Source organism: Notolepis coatsorum (assembly GCF_963971535.1).
Source record: "Notolepis coatsorum genome assembly, chromosome: 12".
NCBI lineage: Eukaryota > Metazoa > Chordata > Actinopteri > Aulopiformes > Paralepididae > Notolepis > Notolepis coatsorum.
The window spans coordinates 15,135,187-15,158,064 of NC_140176.1; the positions used below are offsets into that span (position 1 = coordinate 15,135,187).

General features: G+C 39.8%; 2 protein-coding genes across 2 annotated transcripts in view; one reads left to right on the top strand and one right to left on the bottom strand.

The window, feature by feature from the left end:
• Nucleotides 1-22,878, top strand: part of adarb2 (adenosine deaminase RNA specific B2 (inactive)) — a gene marked incomplete at its 5' end in the record, with an annotated part of 512,623 nt that overhangs the window by 181,608 nt on the left and 308,137 nt on the right. The window lies entirely within an intron of this gene.
• Nucleotides 1-22,878, bottom strand: part of sugct (succinyl-CoA:glutarate-CoA transferase) — a gene marked incomplete at its 3' end in the record, with an annotated part of 157,242 nt that overhangs the window by 131,719 nt on the left and 2,645 nt on the right. The window contains exons 4-6 of the mRNA XM_084326304.1: nt 20,748-20,833; nt 17,999-18,049; nt 12,526-12,646 (exon numbers count right to left, since the gene is read on the bottom strand). Of these exons, the coding sequence (XP_084182430.1) occupies nt 12,526-12,646; nt 17,999-18,049; nt 20,748-20,833 (258 nt within the window). The remainder of the gene's footprint in view (nt 1-12,525; nt 12,647-17,998; nt 18,050-20,747; nt 20,834-22,878) is intronic.

The following is a 22,878-nucleotide window of genomic DNA, read 5'->3' on the forward strand; positions in this document are numbered from 1 at the left end:
GACTTAATAGAAATATGTCGCACTCGACGGTATAGCGCCAAACTCTGACAATTCAGTTATTAATTCGCACGCGGTCTCAATGCTCTATTTGGGGCCAAACAGGCCATACTTCACCGCACGTCGTATCGTGGGTGAGGCTTCAACTTATTGGGTAACTTAACTTCTGTATTCACCTGCACCATATTTATATGCACGGCGAACAATCTAGTGCCAACCTCATTTCTGTCTCGTATTCTTGGGCAAGGCCGGCATGTACAGACATGTCTTGACGGTGGCTTTGAACCTGACTCTGGAGGCATGGCCTTGGCGCCTGTGGACCGCTGTCCAATAGGAGAATGAAATATTATGGTCTGTACTAGGCTAAAGGGATATTCCGTGTATATGTACAAGGAATATACAAGGGATATCAAACGATATACAAATATTATGCAATATATATCAATCAATAAATATATATATTCGGTTTAATCTGATCCTTTGTAACAACCGCCATACACTGTAATCATAGTAATCATTATAATCTTAACTACCCACCTCATACTAGTGTGCTGTATATATATACCACATATTTACATTTATATATTTACCGCATATATATATCCATACTTGTCTGAATATACCTGCCTATAACCCCTCTATATACTTACTTATACACCTGCATATAGCTCTGTATGATAGCATGTAGAATAATGCTGTATATCATATATATTTATTCTCACCGCATAATATATATCTATCCACACCTGTCTGTACTTAGCTGCACATAATCCTTTTACATTATCTGTAGATGCTATATCTACATCTGTACATATCCTACTCTTACTAGCTGCTGGCCAGTATGACTACTACCATACTGTCTTTATACCTGTATCACTGTACATATTATACTACAACTCTGTACATACATCTGATTAGCACTACACTCAGTAGTACTAATTTGTATATTTTGTACCCAGTTTAATCACCTGTAGGCTACATTGTATATTGCTGTTGCGCTTTACTGTTATATTTGCACTCTGGTTGGATGCCAAACTTATTTTCGTTGTACTGTACTTGTGCTGTATAATGACAATACATTTTACTCTAATCTAATCTACTACTCAAACTGGGCATCAGGTACCCAAAACTACCACAACCTACATGGGATATGTAGTATTTTCTCTGCAGTCAGGTCCCGCAGCTTCCCATCCACACGAAAACAGTGGAAAACAGAGTTTTTAGGTCATGCCATTTACATTGACATTTACATTTTGTCATTTAGCTGACGCTTTTATCCAAAAGCGATTTACAAGTTCTATACAACAAGTCAGCAGGGAGGGTACAACTCTTACAGCTGAGTAACAATGTTCATCAAACAGTGCCGAAACGTGGGTGTCATCAGGTCATTTCATGTTGCCTGGATGGAGAGATGTTCTATAACACGTTGGGTGTGGACGGGATCTGAAAAATACATATTTAAATTTTCAAACATACCCATGATGACCGTGTGGACTAGGAGTCACATGTGGGAAGTTCCCCCCGGAACTAGGGACTTGTTCAGTGACTCTGTGCCTTTGCACCGCGGGGCCCAGGGTCCAAGCAGAAGACCCTGCTCTGGGGGGGTGGTGCTTGCAGCACTGAACATTCTGAATGGTTGAGCACCCGCAGCATTTAATTTCAACCGATATATAAATCGGCAGCACAAATAAATTATATATAAATCTGCAGCACAAACCAGTTTTTATTTTTTAAGTTAATTGAGCTATGCAGTAAAAACAGATAATCTTTTAGCTACATCAATAGTGTATAATAATAAATAATAATGCAGGACCTGTTGCAGAGGTCTTTATTCGGCATGCAACAACACTCAATGTTTTAGTGGTACACACAGCGGTTAGTTTAGCACACACACCGGAACACACACGCATGCATTGTCTCTTTAGGATCAGAGATGCGATTTGTCTCTGCGATTAACCCATCCCGTCGTCCTTCCCCCCCAAGGGCAGCCGGGAGCAGACAGGCGTCAATGTGAGCCGCGCCAGGGGACCAATCCAAGTGCTCCTGTCCGTCTTCGTCAAGGACGCCACAGCGTTAGCGATCTGTTGTTGTGCATGTTTTTCCATTGGGTTTTTATCTTATCGGGGGGAAACCCTTGCGAGCACGGGGAGAACATGCAAACTCCACACAGAAAGGCCTGGGAGATACCCCACCTGGGTACCTGGCATCATGGAAACCTGGTCCCCAAGCGGGAATCGAACCCTGGACCTTCTTGCTGTGAGGCGACAGTGTTAACCACTACACCACCGTGCCGCTCTTCCTGTCAGAAGAGTCCTAGGTTTGTTTTAATTGAACATCCATTCTGCCAATGTCATCTGCTTTCAACCAGCAAATGTGAACGTGTAATGTTGTATAAGCTGATATATCTAGTGATCTATGCAAAAAAAGTTGTCATTATTAGTAGGAAATTCAGGCGCCTCTTTTGGAAACACGAGTCATGTCATCTGGGACTCTTGAGTTGGCAGTGTGTTGTGCGGTCTGTTGCATGTTCCTGTTCAATGCGACAACCAATATATGGCAAAAGAGTAAGTAGGGAACATTGGTCTGTTAATTTAACCGTGATCACAACAATCTCATCAGAGAAAATGTTCCTTCCGCGTTTTAATGAGACAATGAAATGTATAGACCTTTTTCACACGTCACCGGATATCATTTGCCTAATCTTTTCGCGGATCTTTTCAAATGCAGAGAACAATGGGCAAAAGGAACTTGAATGCAGTTCATGGTAGTTTCGCTGCAAGCGTAGATATACATATTAATTTACTCACTCACTCGTGTACCCACAGTTAGGACACTCTGCCCCTAGTGGCTGCTCACAGGCATTGTTCAGTATGTTGGTAACCAAAGAGACAGCAGTTAACAGACAGTTTGAAGTTGCTGAAGTGACAAAGGACGAGAGACATAATTACATTTCTCAATATTATCATTTTATTCCCTTGTCTTACCCTTGCTATTATTTTACTTATTTTTTATTTCTATTTCTACGCCTTACTATCCGCTGGGTGCATACTACTGTATGACCGTTATCATGTTTTGTAACAGATTACAGAAATCCAAGAAGCCTATTGGAACGTTAGGTTCTGATATGGTGTTGATTAATATACCTGCATTATTTTATCCCACTTTATGCTTTGCTCTTGCTGCTTGTTTTACACAGATTTTATGTCTTATTTCTTACTGATGTAAAGCACTTTGAACTACAATCCCCTAGTTCAAGGTGCTATACAAATAACATTTATTATTATTAGTAGTAGTATTGGTGACCCCCCCCCCCCCCCCCCCCCCCCCCCCCGAGTGGGAATCAAACCCCTATACTTGGCTCTGTAACTGTCATCCTCAAGAGAGACGAGCACATTAACCCTTAAGCCACGCTTATATCCATCCTTGTAGCCAGTCTGCCAGCTCTATTTGTCTATGGAGATGTTCACCTACTTTGCAGGGCTATAACTTTTTAAATTGTATTGCTAAATTGACATTACTATGGCCCATTCAACATCGATTAGCTATCGTTCAGGATGTAGGAACGTTATACTTTTTCATTCATAGATTCATACGAAAATACCGTCTAGAATATAAATATGTTTTTATTGTTTTCTGCAGTATTTCATAGAACGTGAGTTATAGCCATAAATGCATATATTAGATCATCAAATGCAATTTGATACCGATTGACGCCAGATTAAACATTTCAACTGTACAAGGTCCCAGACGTTATGACTCATCATGCGCGGTTGACCGGAGGGGGGGGGGGGGGTCGTTTATAAGTCCGTGGCCGACGTTAAATCATTCATGTAGTATGGGTGATATATAGATCAGAGCAGTTTGTATCGAAAATGGTAAACAAACAGGCTGAAACTCACCCCAGTCTCCTCGTAGCGTTGGGTGATGAGCGTGGAGCAAAAAGATTGCTATTATGGGATGTTGATGTATGCGATCCATTTCCAGGTTGTATAATACTATATACGTCCAAATAATGTTGTTTATTGGTTATGGCAACGGATCGCTATCCAGTGTGTCCAGTGGTGCAGTCGTAATATGGGAACTGGTTACACGCCACGTGCATGCGCGCTCCCGCTCCCGCGCACGCGCATACATGTTCCCTCAGTTGCGCACAGAACAGATGATTATTATGCATAACAATGGTGATCAAGCAGCCCCCCACCTTCTCGTAGGTTCCTATTATTATGCAAAGTCTAGGTGAGAAGTGCCGGCCGCCGGCCGGGTAGCTTTCTACAACGGCCGGGTACTTGCCCTGAGTGACCTACTAATAACACGCCGTGTAACCGCGTGTGTGCACGACTGCATGCCTGAGTGTGTCAAGATGGAGTCCAGCGAGTGGCCGGACAGAATAGGGAGACACACCGGCGTCACAATTATCGACATCCGGTTGCAACTCGCCGATCGGCCACCAGGTGGCGGTATTGAAGTGTTGGAGAGTTGAGCGGAGATCTACAGCACCAGTCAAGGATCCGTGGGTGAAATATGAATACCATGACAGAAATTTGAAATATTGATCTCAAAGACGCTGTAAAACGTCATTGGCAGATTACGCATGGCGAGGAATGACGTGGTAACACGTCATTGGCGAGAAAAGGGTTAAACCCTATCCCTCAATCTCTCTCTCTCTCTCCCCCCACCTGTCTCTCTGTCTCTATCTCTCTCTGTCTCTCTCTCCCCACCTCTGTCTCTCTCCCCCATCAACTCCCACCCAGCTATAGATCAGGGGTTCCCAAACTTTTCAGGCCGCGACCCAAAAATAACGGGGTCAGAGAGCCGCGACCCCCACTATTATAGGAGGTAAAAAAAATTATAATAAAAAAAATATATATATAAATGGAAATGTATGGTTGAAACATGCACACGTTCAAACGCACACACACTAATAAGCATTGGAGGCTTTTAACCAGGGCCGGACTGGGGAAATCATTCAGGCCAGGAAATATAGTGCAAAATATAGCCCCAGTCAGGCCACTTTTTAAGCAGGGGGTCTGGGGGTCCCCCACCAGGACATTTCTTGTTACAAAGACTTCATTTCCTGCATTCTGGTGCAGGCATTTTTTTATTTGTACCCTTTAAATGCCAGTGTTTGTGATGGCATCACAAATTATTGTTAAAAAACAGGCTAGCATATGTATGATTAGCAACAACACTGATTTTGATGGATTTTCAGTTTTTTTGTAATGTCAGATTGAAAATAATACAATCTTTTCATCATAACACCACATATTAATTTTATAATTCTAACCCTTTAAATGCCAGTGTGTGTGATGGCATATATTTGCAATATATCAAATGCAAAGTCGATTTTTCTGGGGGGGATTATTACAGGCTAGCATGTGTCAATGATTAGCAACAACAGTTTTTTGTAAGGGTCCCGCCTCCACCAATCACATGCGGCTCCTTTTGTGTGTGTGTGAAAGCAAGAGAGAGAGAGAGAGAGGAGAGAGAGAGAGAGAGATAGTTCTCCAACTTGTGTGAGTTGCAGTGATCTCCTGGTTGTTCCCCACCTAGGTTATCTAACTATTGCGCTGCTGCAACTAGAAACACTGTCCTGGCCTGCTTCTAAGTTCAGTGGCCTTTTTTTAAAATGTTGTAAATCATCTGGCGACCCCCCCCCCCCCCCCCCCCCCCCCCCGCGCGGCGGCTCGTGACTCTCCTGTGGGTCGCGACCCCGACTTTGGGAACCCCTGCTATAGATCACAGAGTTACCGCAGCAGTTTTCACTGTAAAAGACTGTAAACTGAAATGGGCCTTTTCACGAGGCGGAGAGTGAATTGAAAACATGGTAAACCTGGGACAGCATGCACAACAGAGACGCTGCGCAGCGGCTAATTAGAAACAACAGGAGCAGAGTGTAACTTGGCCAGATTTAGAAAAAAAGATAGAACTACTGTTTAGCTTGACGTTTCGGATTTTAATCTGTAAAACTGAAATTGAATATAAAGGTTTAGGAATTTGATTCCATCATACATCTTGATAATTGTTAGTTATGAACAAAGATATTAGAAGTTATTCAAATATACTTTTGGAAACTTATCTGGCTAATTGTGTACTTATATATATATATATATATATATATATATATATATATATATATATATATATATATATATATATATATATATATATATATATATATATATATATATATTATATTGTGGCTTAGGTTCACTTCAGTCCAGCAGAAATCCTGCGAGGCTTAGGGAGCCGTGACATGTAGACTGTTCTCCAACTTCTCCCTCAGACACTTATGTCAAAAGGAACACGTTTGTTTTGGCATTTTTGGACACGTCTTTAAGGATTTATTACCTTAAAGCAGATCCGGTACATTTGTTAGTTAGTTTGAAAGAGAATGCTGTAATAACTTTTAATTGCATGTATACTTACTGTACTATCACAAATAACCAAATATTAAAGATGCATGAGAACAGCATTAACGGCATCGCAAGCCTCCACAATTTGATGTATTTTCGAATGCAATTCAATTTGATTGACGTCCTAAAGTCCCCACACACTGGAGGTTGCGGTTCCAAGTATTTGTTTTTGGTGTTTGCCTTCAAGTGCAGTGTGATGCAATTCCTGGATTAGGTACTTTTCCAGGAAGAGAAAACAATGGATTTCTTTTGACAAAAATAAAAAGACAGACAAATGGTACAAATGACAAATTTAATTTCATGGGATCTTTAAGCTTGTCTGCCATTTATTCATATTTTCAACATTAAAATATAAAGAAATATGTTATTTATGCTCACTCCTGACTTTCATTATAGTCCCCATGCGCTACCTTAGCAACATCTTGACAACCACCTGTGACTTGACTGATGCCAGTGAGAATGACCCAGATAGCTAACTTTATGTTAGTAAGCCATTCTGTCAATAACTTTGCCTAACAAACAGTGAATATGATATATGACAAAAAGGCTGGCTTGCTTGCCAGACATCTCATTGTCCCCAAGTCAATAACTTTTATTTTCACATTAAATATGTATCACAGTATCACTGTCAGTCTTGCATCAATTCATTATTGTGAGTTGAATTGCAAGGACGGGATGCGTAAACCGGATGAATTAGACGCAAGCAAATAACGCGCCATGAAAGCGTTGTAGTCCTAAAACAGAGGAGACCCAGGGCTTTCAATGGACATCGACATTTCATAAAACTACACTAGCCAGCTCACACCAGCCTCTGTGAAAGCTGCTGAAAATATTCTTTGTGAAAAATTCAGACGTTATTTTTGTGATTATATCTCACGGGTTGAACCAACCTGAACGTTATTGCCATAAAATAGAACAGTTTGTTTCTTTACCTTTCTGTGAATGTCTAGAAAAAAACGCTTCTCAATCTGATGAAAAATGGCAAAGCTATTTACATTATAAAAAAAGTAACTGTACTTACAGTAGATTTCATTCACAGTCTTTGCTGCCCTGTAACGGGCGCCTGGTGGTACTAAATCCAGATTTAACTATGCCATTGGAAAGAGGAGATGTGGCCCGATCCATAGATGTATGACATGGCCATAATAAGGTCATTTATAGGCCTGATATTCTATATGCATATTTCAAATTGCATGTTTCAAATTTCTAAATTCAGTACTGTATCTACAAAAAAACCTGTAAATCATCTGCCCTTTATTCATTTGCTTAGATTTTTTGTACACTGGGAATACATTCCCTGAGGTCCATAGATGTCCCTAGATACCAAGAACATGCTAATGGACCTTGTAGAAGTGGAGCAATCTTCCATTTACTTGGATATGTACTTTTAGGTGAATTTTCTGAAAATATGGCTAGGGCTTAACACATTAACTGCCATGCAGTTTGCCCCTCTCATGCCCATCTCTGCCACCACTCTAAGCCTATGGAGATGTTCACCTTCTTTGCAGGGCTATAACTTTTTAAATTGTATTGCTAAATTGACATTACTATGGCCCATTCAACATCGATTATCTATCGTTCAGGATGTGGGAACGTTATACTTTTTCATTCATATATTCTTCCAAAAATACCGTCTAGAATATAAGTATGTTTTTATCGTTTTCTGCAGTAATTCCTAGAACGTGAGTTATAGGCATAAACGCATATATAGATTATCAACTGCCGTTTATTGCAGATACACGCTATATTAAAAAATTCAACTGTACATGATCCTAAACGTTATGACTCATCATGCGCGGATGAACGGGGGGGGGGGTCGTTTATAATTCCGTGATCGTCAGTAAATGCTTTATGTAATATGGGTTGATTTATTGATCAGATGGTTTGTAAATAAAGAAATGTACAATCGCCTTGAAAATAACGTTACTGTCCTCTTACCGTTCGCCGATGAGACTGGAGGAAAAAGATCCCACTTATTTGACGTCGATCGACTAGATCCATTTCCGGTTTGTATGGCGCAATAAACGCCCAAATCATATCGATTATTGAGTTATGGCAGCGATCCATATACACGGATGTGTGTCTAGAGTCCCGCAACGATATGTGACTGCCGGACGGATTTTCCAGATGCACCGAGATCAGCAGATCCATTTCCGGTTGTAACTCGCCCGATCATCCACCAGGCGGCGGCATTGAAGCGTTGCACTGTTGTGCAGGCTCCCACTGTATCAGCAGAGGCTGGGTGGCGGAATTATGAATGCCATGGCGAAAATATGAAATATGATCTCAATAACGTTGTACGCCGTGATTTGGCAGAATTCGCATGACCAGCAAACCCGTCGTACAACGTGATTGGCGGTCAATGTGTTAAGAGGTTAAACAAGAACAGAGAAGTTATCGCAACATATTTAACACCTTTTTATGACTTTTTAACGCCTAAAATTCTGATTATTACATTTAAATATCTTTAAGACTTTAACACCCCGCAGGAAACCTGTTTTATATGCTGCTTGTAAAACAGGCACAAATACAAAACCAATGAATGAAAGTCCTATTATAAGGCTCCTCAAATAATCAGGATTCATAAAGAAAAAACATATTTTACAACAGTGAATAATAACCAACCCCAACAGGGGATGCTGCTGCATATTTATGCTCTCTCATTTCTGAGATGGCGAGATCCGCAGTTGGCGCTGAGTGAGGCCACGGCATGTGGGCCAATGAAAACAACGGGGTTCTGCTCGCTTGGGAATCGTTGGGACACTGACGGCGCGAGCCATGATAAGTGAAGGGATGATGCAAATCCCGGAATAAACTCCCTCCTCCACAAACCAATCTGCTCTGCTAGCTCCTATCTTGGAAAAAGAATAATCGCCCAGAAGAATAATACTGCATGCGTAATTGCAGAATAACTATACGTGTGTAACACAGCGGTTTGTGATGTAAGCACACTGATGCCAGAGAGCGCATTCAGCTCAACAACGAGATGAAATGCATCCTACCTGGGCAGTGACACTGTTGCAAACCTTGCTCCAAAGACACTATGCCAGAGGTAGTCTAATATACTATTGTATATTAACACTCTTTAGACAGATTGACTAATAGACCACTAATAGGCTACTAGGTTACATATATTTGTGCAAGGGTTTTTCTCTGTGTACATCCCATCCTTGCAATTCAACTCACAACAATGAATGTACTAGGACTAGGGGCTATCAGTTGAATGACAGTGATACAGCTACCGCGCATATTTGACGTGAACAAAAGCTATTGATTTGGGGACCATGAGATGTCTGGCTAGCAAGCCAGCTATGGTTGAGTAGCGGATTCATTTAGAACGGTGATTTACCTTGAGCCGAACTACGTGTGTATTAAACGTAAAGTTTTCACCCAGGCCATGGTATACGCAGTGATATAGTTATCAGAAAAGTGAACAGACTATCTTTTCTACGTAAGGAAACCATTACGGTGGCTTACCATCGTTTCCATGGACACAAGTGACTAATTATAGCTGCACAGATAATGATTTTGATAAGTGAAATTATTGAAATATTTCAACTCATTTCTGTTTGTATTTGTAAAGTACACTCAAAAGGATAGGGGGAACAATAAATAGAAGATTATTTATTAGAGAAAAATAAGTAGTCGCTCGCCTACTTCTAGATACAATTCGGTAAGACTACTGAATTTTACCAAAGTGAAATATCCCTTTAAGAATTGAATGCAGATGCCAGAGCCCTGTTCCTCATACATGGATATTAACCAAGTTATACATGGTTACTCAGCTGGATACGATTGTTTGACATAAGCTCAGGATTTTCAGTTCCTTGAAGCAAGCTTTAGTCTAACCTGTTACCAGAGCAACAACTCCTTCAGCTCAAACCTACAAAAAAGGCAGGTTTTAATGAATACTAACCTTTCGATTTGTTTAGATTCAGACCCTGAATTGCCAATCGTTAAGTCTCACCTACTTTCAAATTACTTTGTAGTCTCATTAACAGGCAAATCTACCCCATCCATGAGATAATTTCCACACATGTCTGCAAGTACCAATAGATCTAATAATGATCATAATCAGGAATGTTTTTATAATAAGGAAACATATATTGATGTAACAGGTGTTAGCATGTAAGACAATAAAGTGAAATGTGTTGATAACTGAAGTGTGGGCCTATTTTTTTTTACGTCTGTTCAATGTTAAAATGGGTCACTTGACCTTACTCCTAGAACCCACCTCACCCCTGCCCATTTTGACAACCTAGGATGGCTTAGAGTAGACGACAGAGTACAGCAACTTGCAATGGGCCTGGTCTACAAGATACACTACACGACCAAGGTACCCATGTACATGTCAAAATACTTCCCAAAGGTCAGTGAATACCACGATCACAACACCAGAGGGAGCTCCACAAATCATGTTAAACCCAGATTCGGCTCAAACAAGGGACTAAACACGTTTCGCAATTATGCCACATCAATGTGGAACGCACTACCCAAAGCTGTAAAGGAATGTGAATCACTACCCACTTTCAAAAACACTCTCAAAAAACACCTACAGGAGACTGCAATTCGAAACTGGCCCATGTAAATGTCCTAACACAACCCCCTCCAATGTACAGTAAAAATGACCAAGTATGGTCTTGTCAATATTCCAATGTACAGTGTTGCTTGTACAGTTGTACAGTGTCCCCCACCCACCCCTCCTACCCAACCTCCCCCCCCCACCTACCCAACCTCCTCCAATGTACAGTTTCTACGTCAAATGTATATACTTCTTTTCTGGACTCTTTTCGTATCACAAACAGTACTGTATTTGCAAATCTGGTATGTCATAAATGTATAGATGTAGCAGTACTGTCTATCTGTATGTCATATATGTTACGATGAATTGAAAATGGGGGACCCTGATGTAAACAAGACGAAAGTCTTTCTCTGGTCTGCATCCCCTTAACAATTGTATGTATTGAGCTGTACTGTACTGTACCCATTCTGCAATCTGTTAATAAAGTTTTCAATCAATCAATCAAGGTCCCAGGTATGGGTGTGGTTAGGTTAGGGGTATTCCTAACTCTCAGGTGCCATCTTGGATTTGGGATCTATGAATCATGGGACATTTTTTTTCTATTGTTTGACTAGTGAGGAGAGATTGCTATGGCCTCCTACAAACAAACTCCTAAAAAAAGAATAGTTCAAAAAACAGTCATTTTTCCTATTGGATTAGGTTTTTTTTTTTTTACTTGGATCTGCATGGGACACATTTCTTTTTGGACAATGGAAGGTTTGATTTTGAAACTACTGACTCTAAAGAGAAGTACTTCAAGGACTGGTAGACCTAAGGATTTAATTATGTATTATCAATGGACTGAAATTCTGATAGGACGATTACAGCTTGATATTGTTTTTTTTGCATTGCGATGCTGCCCTATTAGTTTGCTCCTTTATTTAATACAACATTTTAAATGTACACTGTGCCAGTTCACTCATCTTTATTTCTGACAGGTTTATGTTTTATCTCAAGCTTGTGACATTGAGAAATCGCTAATTTGGTTAATTCTTACAACTAGTCAAAGGAGCAACACCCAAACGATGAGCCTAACATGAAGAAAATAAATGCAATCTCAATATGGTCATGCTACAGTATACGTGGTGCAATTAGTACTACAGTGACAAATTGGATGGAATTGTATTAAATCTAACCGTACGGATTAATTCCACTCCTCATACCCTTCTGTTTATACTCGACCGAGAGAAGAAGTGTGTGGTCTTTCATTTCACGGCTGTTGCTGTAGTTCCTCCATCAGCCAATCATACGATTGCCAAGACAGGAGCGTGCAGTCACCCTGGATGATTGAATCCATGCTTGTCGTAATCAAAAAAAGGCAATCAATCCTGCACCTGTTATTCAGATGCAAATTAGCACGATAATCCGATACTGCGGACGTCATATTATCCAGGGCTTGTTAAACAACAAACAAGGAACGAGTTTTGTTACTAAATCATTTTACTGTTGTATCTGGCTCCGTTTTTGCACCAGCTTTGAGTTGTTGTTGTTGTTGTTGTTGTTGTTGTTGTTGTTGTTGTTGTTGTTGTTGTTGTTGTTGTTGTTGTTCTTTACCTGATATAGAGCAGTAGATGAGTCTTGGGTTGGCTGGACTAAGATCCTGGTATCCGAGGCCCATCTGGTGAAGTTTCCCTGGTAGGTAGTTCTCCACCAGCACATCACACACACCTGCCAGCTGGGACACGCACACACACACACACACACATACATGAGAACACACACATATAAATATACACACACACACACACACACACATGAGAACACACACATATATATATACACACACACACACACACACACATGAGAACACACACATTTATATATACACACACACACACACATATAATATATACACACACAAACAATATATATACTATATATATACACACACACACACACACATCATGGACACGCATTAAAAAGGTAATATATGTTTGGGCACACACACACAAACAGATGCCCTGTACGCACACTGAAAACATCACATGCATTTTGGACACACACCACCATGTACAATACATGCACAAAACAAGGTGTGCATGTAGGCTAGGCGCACAGGCACACACGCCCCCCCCCCCAAAAAATGCATAAAGAAATGGAAAGATTACACACATCTCAAAGACACAGCTATATACTGCATTATAGTCTTCTTCACACATTTTTTGTATTTGTATTTATTGGTTTAAAATACAGAGACAGTGCATATTAAGGAACATTTGACTGTAAATATGCCAGTTTAGCCAAGTTGGCTAATTTTCAACTGTAGTCTCTGGGGCAGGTGACATGAGCACAACAATAATTAAAACATAGTACAATAATTAAAACACAGTAGGAATCAGTATAGGCCACAATACACTAAAATACATACAAACAAATACATTAAAATACAACCCCTCAGTTAAAAGACATAGTACAGTAATTAAAACACAGTAGGAATCAGTATAGGTTACAATACACCAAAATACAACCCCTCAGTTAAAATGGTCGCACACTTGACCATCTCTCAACCATCAACATCTCAAAGACACAGCTATATACTGTATAGTCTTCATACGTCTCAAAGACACAGCTATATACTGTATAGTCTTCATACGTCTCAAAGACACAGCTATATACTGTATAGTCTTCATAAGTCTCAAAGACACAGCTATATACTGCATATAGTCTTCACATGTCTCAAAGACACAGCTATATACTGCATATAGTCTTCACATGTCTCAAAGACACAGCTATATACTGTATATAGTCTTCACATGTCTCAAAGACACAGCTATATACTGTATATAGTCTTCACACGTCTCAAAGACACAGCTATATACTGTATATAGTCTTCACACGTCTCAAAGACACAGCTATATACTTTATATAGTCTTCACATGTCTCAAAGACACAGCTATATACTTTATATAGTCTTCACACGTCTCAAAGACACAGCTATATACTGTATATAGTCTTCCTCACACGTCTCAAAGACACAGCTATATACTGTATAGTCTTCACACGTCTCAAAGACACAGCTATATACTGTATAGTCTTCACACGTCTCAAAGACACAGCTATATACTGTATATAGTCTTCCTCACACGTCTCAAAGACACAGCTATATACTGTATAGTCTTCACACGTCTCAAAGACACAGCTATATACTGTATAATCTTCACACGTCTCAAAGACACAGCTATATACTGTATATAGTCTTCACACGTCTCAAAGACACAGCTATATACTGTATATAGTCTTCACACGTCTCAAAGACACAGCTATATACTGTATAGTCTTCACATGTCTCAAAGACACAGCTATATACTGCATATAGTCTTCACACGTCTCAAAGACACAGCTATATACTGTATATAGTCTTCACACGTCTCAAAGACACAGCTATATACTGTATATAGTCTCCACACGTCTCAAAGACACAGCTATATACTGTATAGTCTTCACATGTCTCAAAGACACAGCTATATACTGTATAGTCTTCATACGTCTCAAAGACACAGCTATATACTGTATAATCTTCACACGTCTCAAAGACACAGTTATATACTGTATATAGTCTTCACACGTCTCAAAGACACAGCTATATACTGTATAGTCTTCACACGTCTCAAAGACACAGCTATATACTGCATATAGTCTCCACATGTCTCAAAGACACAGCTATTACTGTATAGTCTTCACACGTCTCAAAGACACAGCTATATACTGTATAGTCTTCACATGTCTCAAAGACACAGCTATATACTGTATATAGTCTTCACACGTCTCAAAGACACAGCTATATACTGTATATAGTCTCCACACGTCTCAAAGACACAGCTATATACTGTATAGTCTTCACACGTCTCAAAGACACAGCTATATACTGTATAGTCTTCACATGTCTCAAAGACACAGTTATATACTGTATATAGTCTTCACACGTCTCAAAGACACAGCTATTACTGTATAGTCTTCACACGTCTCAAAGACACAGCTATATACTGTATAGTCTTCACATGTCTCAAAGACACAGCTATATACTGTATATAGTCTTCACACGTCTCAAAGACACAGCTATATACTGTATATAGTCTCCACACGTCTCAAAGACACAGCTATATACTGTATAGTCTTCACACGTCTCAAAGACACAGCTATATACTGCATATAGTCTTCACACGTCTCAAAGACACAGCTATATACTGTATATAGTCTTCACACGTCTCAAAGACACAGCTATATACTGTATAGTCTTCACACGTCTCAAAGACACAGCTATATACTGTATAATCTTCACACGTCTCAAAGACACAGCTATATACTGTATACAGTCTTCACACGTCTCAAAGACACAGCTATATACTGTATATAGTCTTCACACGTCTCAAAGACACAGCTATATACTGCATATAGTCTTCACACGTCTCAAAGACACAGCTATATACTGTATATAGTCTTCACACGTCTCAAAGACACAGCTATATACTGTATATAGTCTTCACACGTCTCAAAGACACAGCTATATACTGTATAATCTTCACACGTCTCAAAGACACAGCTATATACTGTATATAGTCTTCACACGTCTCAAAGACACAGCTATATACTGTATATAGTCTTCACACGTCTCAAAGACACAGCTATATACTGTATATAGTCTTCACACGTCTCAAAGACACAGCTATATACTGTATATAGTCTTCATACGTCTCAAAGACACAGCTATATACTGCATATAGTCTTCACACGTCTCAAATACACAGCTATATACTGTATATAGTCTTCACACGTCTCAAAGACACAGCTATATACTGCATATAGTCTTCACACGTCTCAAAGACACAGCTATATACTGTATATAGTCTTCACACGTCTCAAAGACACAGCTATATACTGTATATAGTCTCCACACGTCTCAAAGACACAGCTATATACTGTATAGTCTTCACACGTCTCAAAGACACAGCTATATACTGCATATAGTCTTCACACGTCTCAAAGACACAGCTATATACTGTATATAGTCTTCACATGTCTCAAAGACACAGCTATATACTGTATATAGTCTTCACAGATGTAGATATAGTGAACAGATTAAAAGCTACTTTTCTTTTAACACATTGACCACTGATTTTCAACATGCATATCGTGAAGGACATTCAACAGCGACTGCTTTAACCCAAATGACGGATGATTGGCTGAAAGAGATAGATAAAAAGAAAATGGTTGGAGCTGTCTTGCTTGATTTTACTGCAGCATTCGACATCATAGATCACAAATTCTTACTTAAAAAACTTGAATGTTACGGTTTCTCCTCATCTGCACTATCTTGGATGCAAACTTATTTAGCAAACCGGAAACAAATAGTTTTTTTTAATGGGAGTTACTCAGAAGTTAAAACGGTAAGGTGTGGAGTACCCCAAGGAAGTTGCCTTGGGCCTTTGCTCTACACCATATTTACAAATGACATGCCTCTTGTCCTAAATAAGTCCTATATTTCTATGTATGCGGATGATTCAACGATTTACACATCAGCCTCAACAGCCAATGAATTAAATACGGTTCTAAAGGCAGAGTTGCAATCAGTGATGGAATGGATAAAGAATAACAAACTAGTTCTAAACATATCAAAGACAAGTAGCATCATTTTCGGTTCAAACCATACTCTAAGAACGAACCCAGTCTTGAAACTTTTGATAAGTGATGTGGTAATTAATCAAGTCCAGGAGACTAAACTCCTAGGGGTAACATTAGACAGTAAATTGTCATGGTCACACCATATAAACAATATAGTAGTGAAAATGGGAAGAGGGATTTCTGTTGTTAAAAGATGTGCTCATTTGTTACCACTAAATTCTATCAAACAGGTAATTCAAGCTCTGGTTTTGTCAAATCTTGACTATTGTCCTGCAGTATGGTCGAATGTAACAACGAATAAACTGAAAAAATTACAAATGGTACAAAACAAAGCAGCACGTATAGCGCTTCGCTGTGAGTACAGAACTAATGTTGCAGCGATGCACAGTTGTTTAACTTGGTTACTTGTCAAACATAAATTACTCTGCTCACTCCTTGTATTCACTAGGAATATTCTTGTTACAAAGATCCCCTCAATTTTATATAACAATTTATCAATAAGTCTTGACAGACACAACCATTCCACCAGACATGCTTCTGCACGAGGTTTTACACTTCCAAAAGTGAGGTCGAATGCAATGAAGCGAACTGTCATGTTCCGTGGTATGCAGGAATGGAACTCTCTTCCCAGACATGTTAAGCAGGAGAATAGTAAATGCCGTTTCAAAATCGTGGTAAAACAACATTTTCAACCAAAGAAATTGACATTCCCTAATAGATAGTGTGTACGTAAATGAAAATGTATGTGTCTGATATTTTTATCTTGTATTATGAATTTGATTAGGGTTTTTATTGTTGTTTTAATTGTCTGTATGACATGTAAATGTTGTGAGTGTATAAGGGTTTTTATTGTTGTTTTAATGGTCTGTATGTCATGTAAATGTTATGAGTGTATAAGGGTTTTTATTGTTGTTTTAATTGTCTGTATGACATGTAAATGTTGTGAGTGTATACGTCTGTAACTGTATTTTATGTGTTATGGACCCCAGGAAGAATAGCCCCAGCACTGCTGTGGCTAATGGGGATCCAAATAAACTTAAACACGTCTCAAAGACACAGCTATATACTGCATATAGTCTTCACACGTCTCAAAGACACAGCTATATACTGCATATAGTCTTCACACGTCTCAAAGACACAGCTACTGTATATACTGTATAGTCTTCACACGTCTCAAAGACACAGCTATATACTGCATATAGTCTTCACACATCTCAAAGACACAGCTATATACTGTATAGTCTTCACACGTCTCAAAGACACTGCTATATACTGTATATAGTCTTCACACATCTCAAAGACACAGCTATATACTGTATAGTCTCCACACGTCTCAAAGACACAGCTATATACTGTATAGTCTTCACACGTCTCAAAGACACAGCTATATACTGTATATAGTCTTCACCTCCACGATGATCTTGACTCCTCGGGGGTCTTTGAGGTCGACAGCGATGCTCTATGGGAAAAGAAAAGAAACATGGTTCCTATTACACTTGTTAAGCAGGACAATATTTATATATTTCAATATTTATTAGTTATGCGCAGAGACCAGGACCGCTGTACTGGTATCGGTCCGATACTAGCGGAATCCGATTGTGTAGGATAGTATATCAGCTACAGATGGTCTGATACTAGTTAGCGCTAGTTCATCCAACCTGATCAAATCATAATGGGCACAAAACTTGCTACAGGAGCTATGTCCACCATTATCAATAAAAGGGTGTCAGTCATCTTATCGATCATGACGTTCCTTCACCAGAGATCAGTGCGTTCCACAGACTCTTAGAAATAACTTAAGTGTGTTTGTAATTGTGTGCCTACCAGTAGTGCTCCCTCTCTATCTTTCTCTCTGCTGCGTGCTGTCCAGAGGTAATACGCAATTACAACTATACAAACCGATGACAGTAATTGTTGCAATTATGAAAAGGCATGGTGTGGTGTGGTGGGGGGGGGGGTTGTAATGATTCTGATCAGGGGCGTCTTTAGGACTTGGAAAGATCAGGGGCTGAGCCCAGAGCACTTGGGGCTGTGATGATGGTATGTGTGTGCGCCAAATGAAAAAAAAAAAAAATATATCTAAAAAGATTCTGCAGTGCTGTTGGGCACTTTATTGTCTGGCACTACCTATTAATCAGCCTCTCTCTCCTTTCTTTCCTGTTGTGACGTCTCTGACGTGTTTTCTGTCATTTCCTCTATGTTCTCTGCGTGGTCCAGTATAGTAGTAAAAAGGTCTCCAACATACCAAAGTCTGTCAGCCCATGTTACCAAGTCAAGTAATTTATTGGTCTTCTTAGAGAGCTGCACTGGCTTCCCATTGCCACACAAATCCGCTTCCTACTGTATCTCCAGTCAATGGTCTCTAACTACACATCCTCAGTCAAGACCCATACGCTCTACATTTTCTGGTCACCTCAGACCCACTCCTATCCGAGCTCTGGGAGGGGGGGGGGGGGGTCATCAAAGAGAAGCAGGCTATTATCTAATACATTTCTGTATCTCCATTCCGCTTACTTCCCCAGTAAAGTACTGGGACAAACTCCATACAATAATATCAAATTTCATATGGGGAGGCAAAAAACCCAGATTTAAAAAGGTAAACCTACCGAGAAGTAAAGAGCATGGAGGTCTATCAGTTGAAGTTCCTGGTTTTAAAAACCCAGATTTATCATAACCCAGATTTGTGTCAGTGGCCGACCTTTTAATTCAGTTTGCTGGATTAACTCAGGAATACGTAAATTGGGCAACATTATAGATGAGAATGGTATTGTTTGGAAAACTATAACATTCCAAACAATACCTTTTTCCTGTATTTGCAAATGTGTTCATCCATTACAGCACAGGGTATCCTATTGGATATATTGTTGTGGAACACCCAGTCAGAAGAATGATGCAAAAATGTCAGTCAGCCAGCAAGCATTACTTCCACTCTATTATACATTGTTGCAGGGAGCAACAGTGTTATCATTACCCAGACCTAGGATTTGGAATGAAGCTTAAAGGGGAACTATCTTATAAATGGCATTTTTCAGTGTTTAGCATTGTTTCCTAGCTATGTGGACTTATATTAATAGGATCTATGTCTCTAATTCTCATATTGGCGCATTCTTCCAATTCTCCTCTCACAATATTCACCCTCACTGAACTGAGTCATCTGAAAATGTGCATATCTGTGATGTCAGAGATTTCTCAGCTGCATAATAATGTGGCAGTTGGCACCAGACCACACAGTGGTTGGAGCCCAGCCTCAAAACGGCTTAAGATCTTGAGGTAGAAAAATGCTGTTTTTGAGTACTTGATTAGAAATACAAAACAATGAATTAAAAAAAATAAAAAAACGTACAGAGGCGTTCCATAGACTCACAGGAATTGTGTAAAAGTGCCGAAATAGTGAAAGAAATAGTCAAATAGTTCCCCTTTAAAGAAAAGAAAATCCATATTGACTTGGGAAGAATATGGAGGAATATTCCGTAGAAACATTTAAGTCTCACCTCAAAACCCACCTGTTCAACCTTGCATACCCTCACTCCTGACCCTCCAACCCCTGCATCACTTACATTTCCACATCTGTACACACCTATATATTATTATTTTTATTTTATTTTTTCTGTCTTGTCTCTAAGCTGTCACCCTTTCTCTGTAGTATCTCCATGTTGTCATTGTGAAAGTCGATGTACTGTGTTTGTCCATGTACTGTAATGCAATGTCTGTAAAGTGCTTTGAGATACAGTACCATATGTAAGGCGGTATATAAAATAGCGGTATATAAAATAAAGGTATTATTATTATTAATTTGGCATCCAGCGACCAAGAGCATCAACTTATACACTTCAAATATGCACATAATATTTTATTTTACTCCCAAAAAGAAATGAAATGATGAAATTACAAGACAGTCCAAATTGTACACTCTGCCATTTAAAAACAGTGGGTACCTATTTTGCACATGATGTGGGAATGTCTAGCGGTTCAGCTGCTTTGGGAGCAAGTAATGTCAAGAAATCAAGTGTCTTCCACAAACAACTCCTATCTACTAGCCACATTGAAACGTTGTCCACTGAAAGAATGAAGCTTTGACTCAAAAGAATTGGAATCGAGACAGCCCTATGAATGTAATTTGCATCATTACTTACCGACTGTGACTGTGGAACATTTACCTTTTTATTCCGGTTGACACTGAGGAAATAGGCGCTCTCCTCGCCGACAAACGGAGGACCCCATGCCCTTGTGTCGTCCCCAGCACCTGTGAGACACACGGACCCACATTATTGACTTACAGTATAATAACATTTTAATTATGTTAGCTTACCGTCTTCTCCAGAGAGAGACAAGAGGATAGATACCAGTTTCCTCTCTGTGCGTTGAGTAGAAAGCTACAGCTGGCTGCATGTTAGCCAAGCTTAGCACAATGAATGGAAGCGGACAGTGCCGGTTAGCCTTCGGGAGAGGTGTTAGTTGGACAATGCCTAGGCTAACCGGCACTGTCCGCTTCCATTCATTGTGCTAAGCTAGGCTAACGTGCAGCCAGATAGCTTTCTACTGAACGCACAGAGAGGAAACTGGTATCTATCTTCTTGTCTCTCTCGGGAGAAGACAGTAAGCTAATTCCCCAAAATGTTGGCGTGTTCCTTTAAGAGGGATCTGACATGATTCTGTGTGTCTGCACTTTGCTTTAGTATCTCACATGTTTTGACATGGCTCTTGATAGAGGATTTTATTTATTTTATTTTTTAAATTGTCTCCAATCAGGAGAGAGAACACTAGATATGTTTTACTTATTTCAAGAAATCTTGCCAAGCCAAATTTGCTTACTGCACTGGCGGATTATTTTACTTGTTTCAAGCACAGCATTTGCTTAAAAACTAGTTTTTATATCTTATTTTTGTCAGACAATTTTTTGCAGTGTGGTGTTATCTCTCCTGATTGGATGAAGTAGGAACAAGATACCAGAGAAAAGGAGAGGAACTGGGAGACCCATGTTACTGACAAAACACTATATCAGCGATGGCTGTCAGAATGTTAAGCTATTATTCTAACATATAAACCACTTATTTTAACAAAAGAATACATTTTTACTTTATTACAACTTTATGAAATAGTCTCACTCTTATATCATGATATTATAGGCAGTACAAAACTAAACGGATTTCACTTTGAGTTTCATTGAGATCACAAGTGACAAAGTCTGTCCTCCTCCTAGTACCCACCCAACAGTCTGTTTCGTTATGAAAAGGGAGTATGTCTGACCTAACTTGGACACAGAGACCTTTTTTTCCTTTGACATGTTTTCTATACCAAAATCATGTTTACACAGTGCTTGAGCTAGTCAAGATGAGAAGCACGTTCAGTCACAGACTCATAATACCCCCCCCGACACTCAACTAACCGCCTCGGCCAGTCCTTCATACCAGCGGCCATCAGGCTCCACAACAGTGGGCAGGGACTGCTGCCAGACATCCAACTACTAGGAACCTAGTAGCTGACTCCCACCTAAAAGGACAATATATACTTACTGTTACGAAGGATCAGATTAAACCGAATATATATATTTATTGATTGATATATATTGCATAATATTTGTATATCGTTTGATATCCCTTGTGTATTCCTTGTACATATACACGGAATATCCCTTTAGCCTAGTACAGACCATAATATTTCGTTCTCCTATTGGACAGCGGTCCCTTAGGCGCCATTGCCATACCCCCAAGGTCTGGTTCAAAGTCACCGCCAAAGACTTGCCTGGACATGAACGGTTCTGCGCAAGGATATGAGACAGGAATAAAGCTGGTACTAGTTTGTTCACCTAACGTATAAATACGGCACAGGTGAATACAGAAGTAGAGTTACCCAATAAGTTGAAGCCTCACCCACGATACAACGTGCGGTGAAGTATGGCCTGTTTGGCCCCAAATAGAGCATTGAGACCGCGTGCGAATTAATAACTGAAGTATCAGAGTTTAACGCTGTACCGTCGAGTTCGACCTATTCTATTAATTCAGTAATAGTCTATTTATGTATAGTGTATCGTGCGGCTACCGTTCTACAGTGACCAGCATCACCAACGTTTCCTCGTACCAGCTTATCCAGGCTGGGCTGCTTACCCTGACGCTTTCACCCGAGGAGCCCTAGACGAGGACCGTGTGGATCATGTACACTGGATAACCTACCGACGACTGCATAGCCCTTTTCGGCTGGATTATATTTGCTTTTGGTCCTGTAATTGATGGAGCGGAGAATCGCCTACACCCACAATTGTGTGGGATTTACCCTGTGAGGAGCCACGTC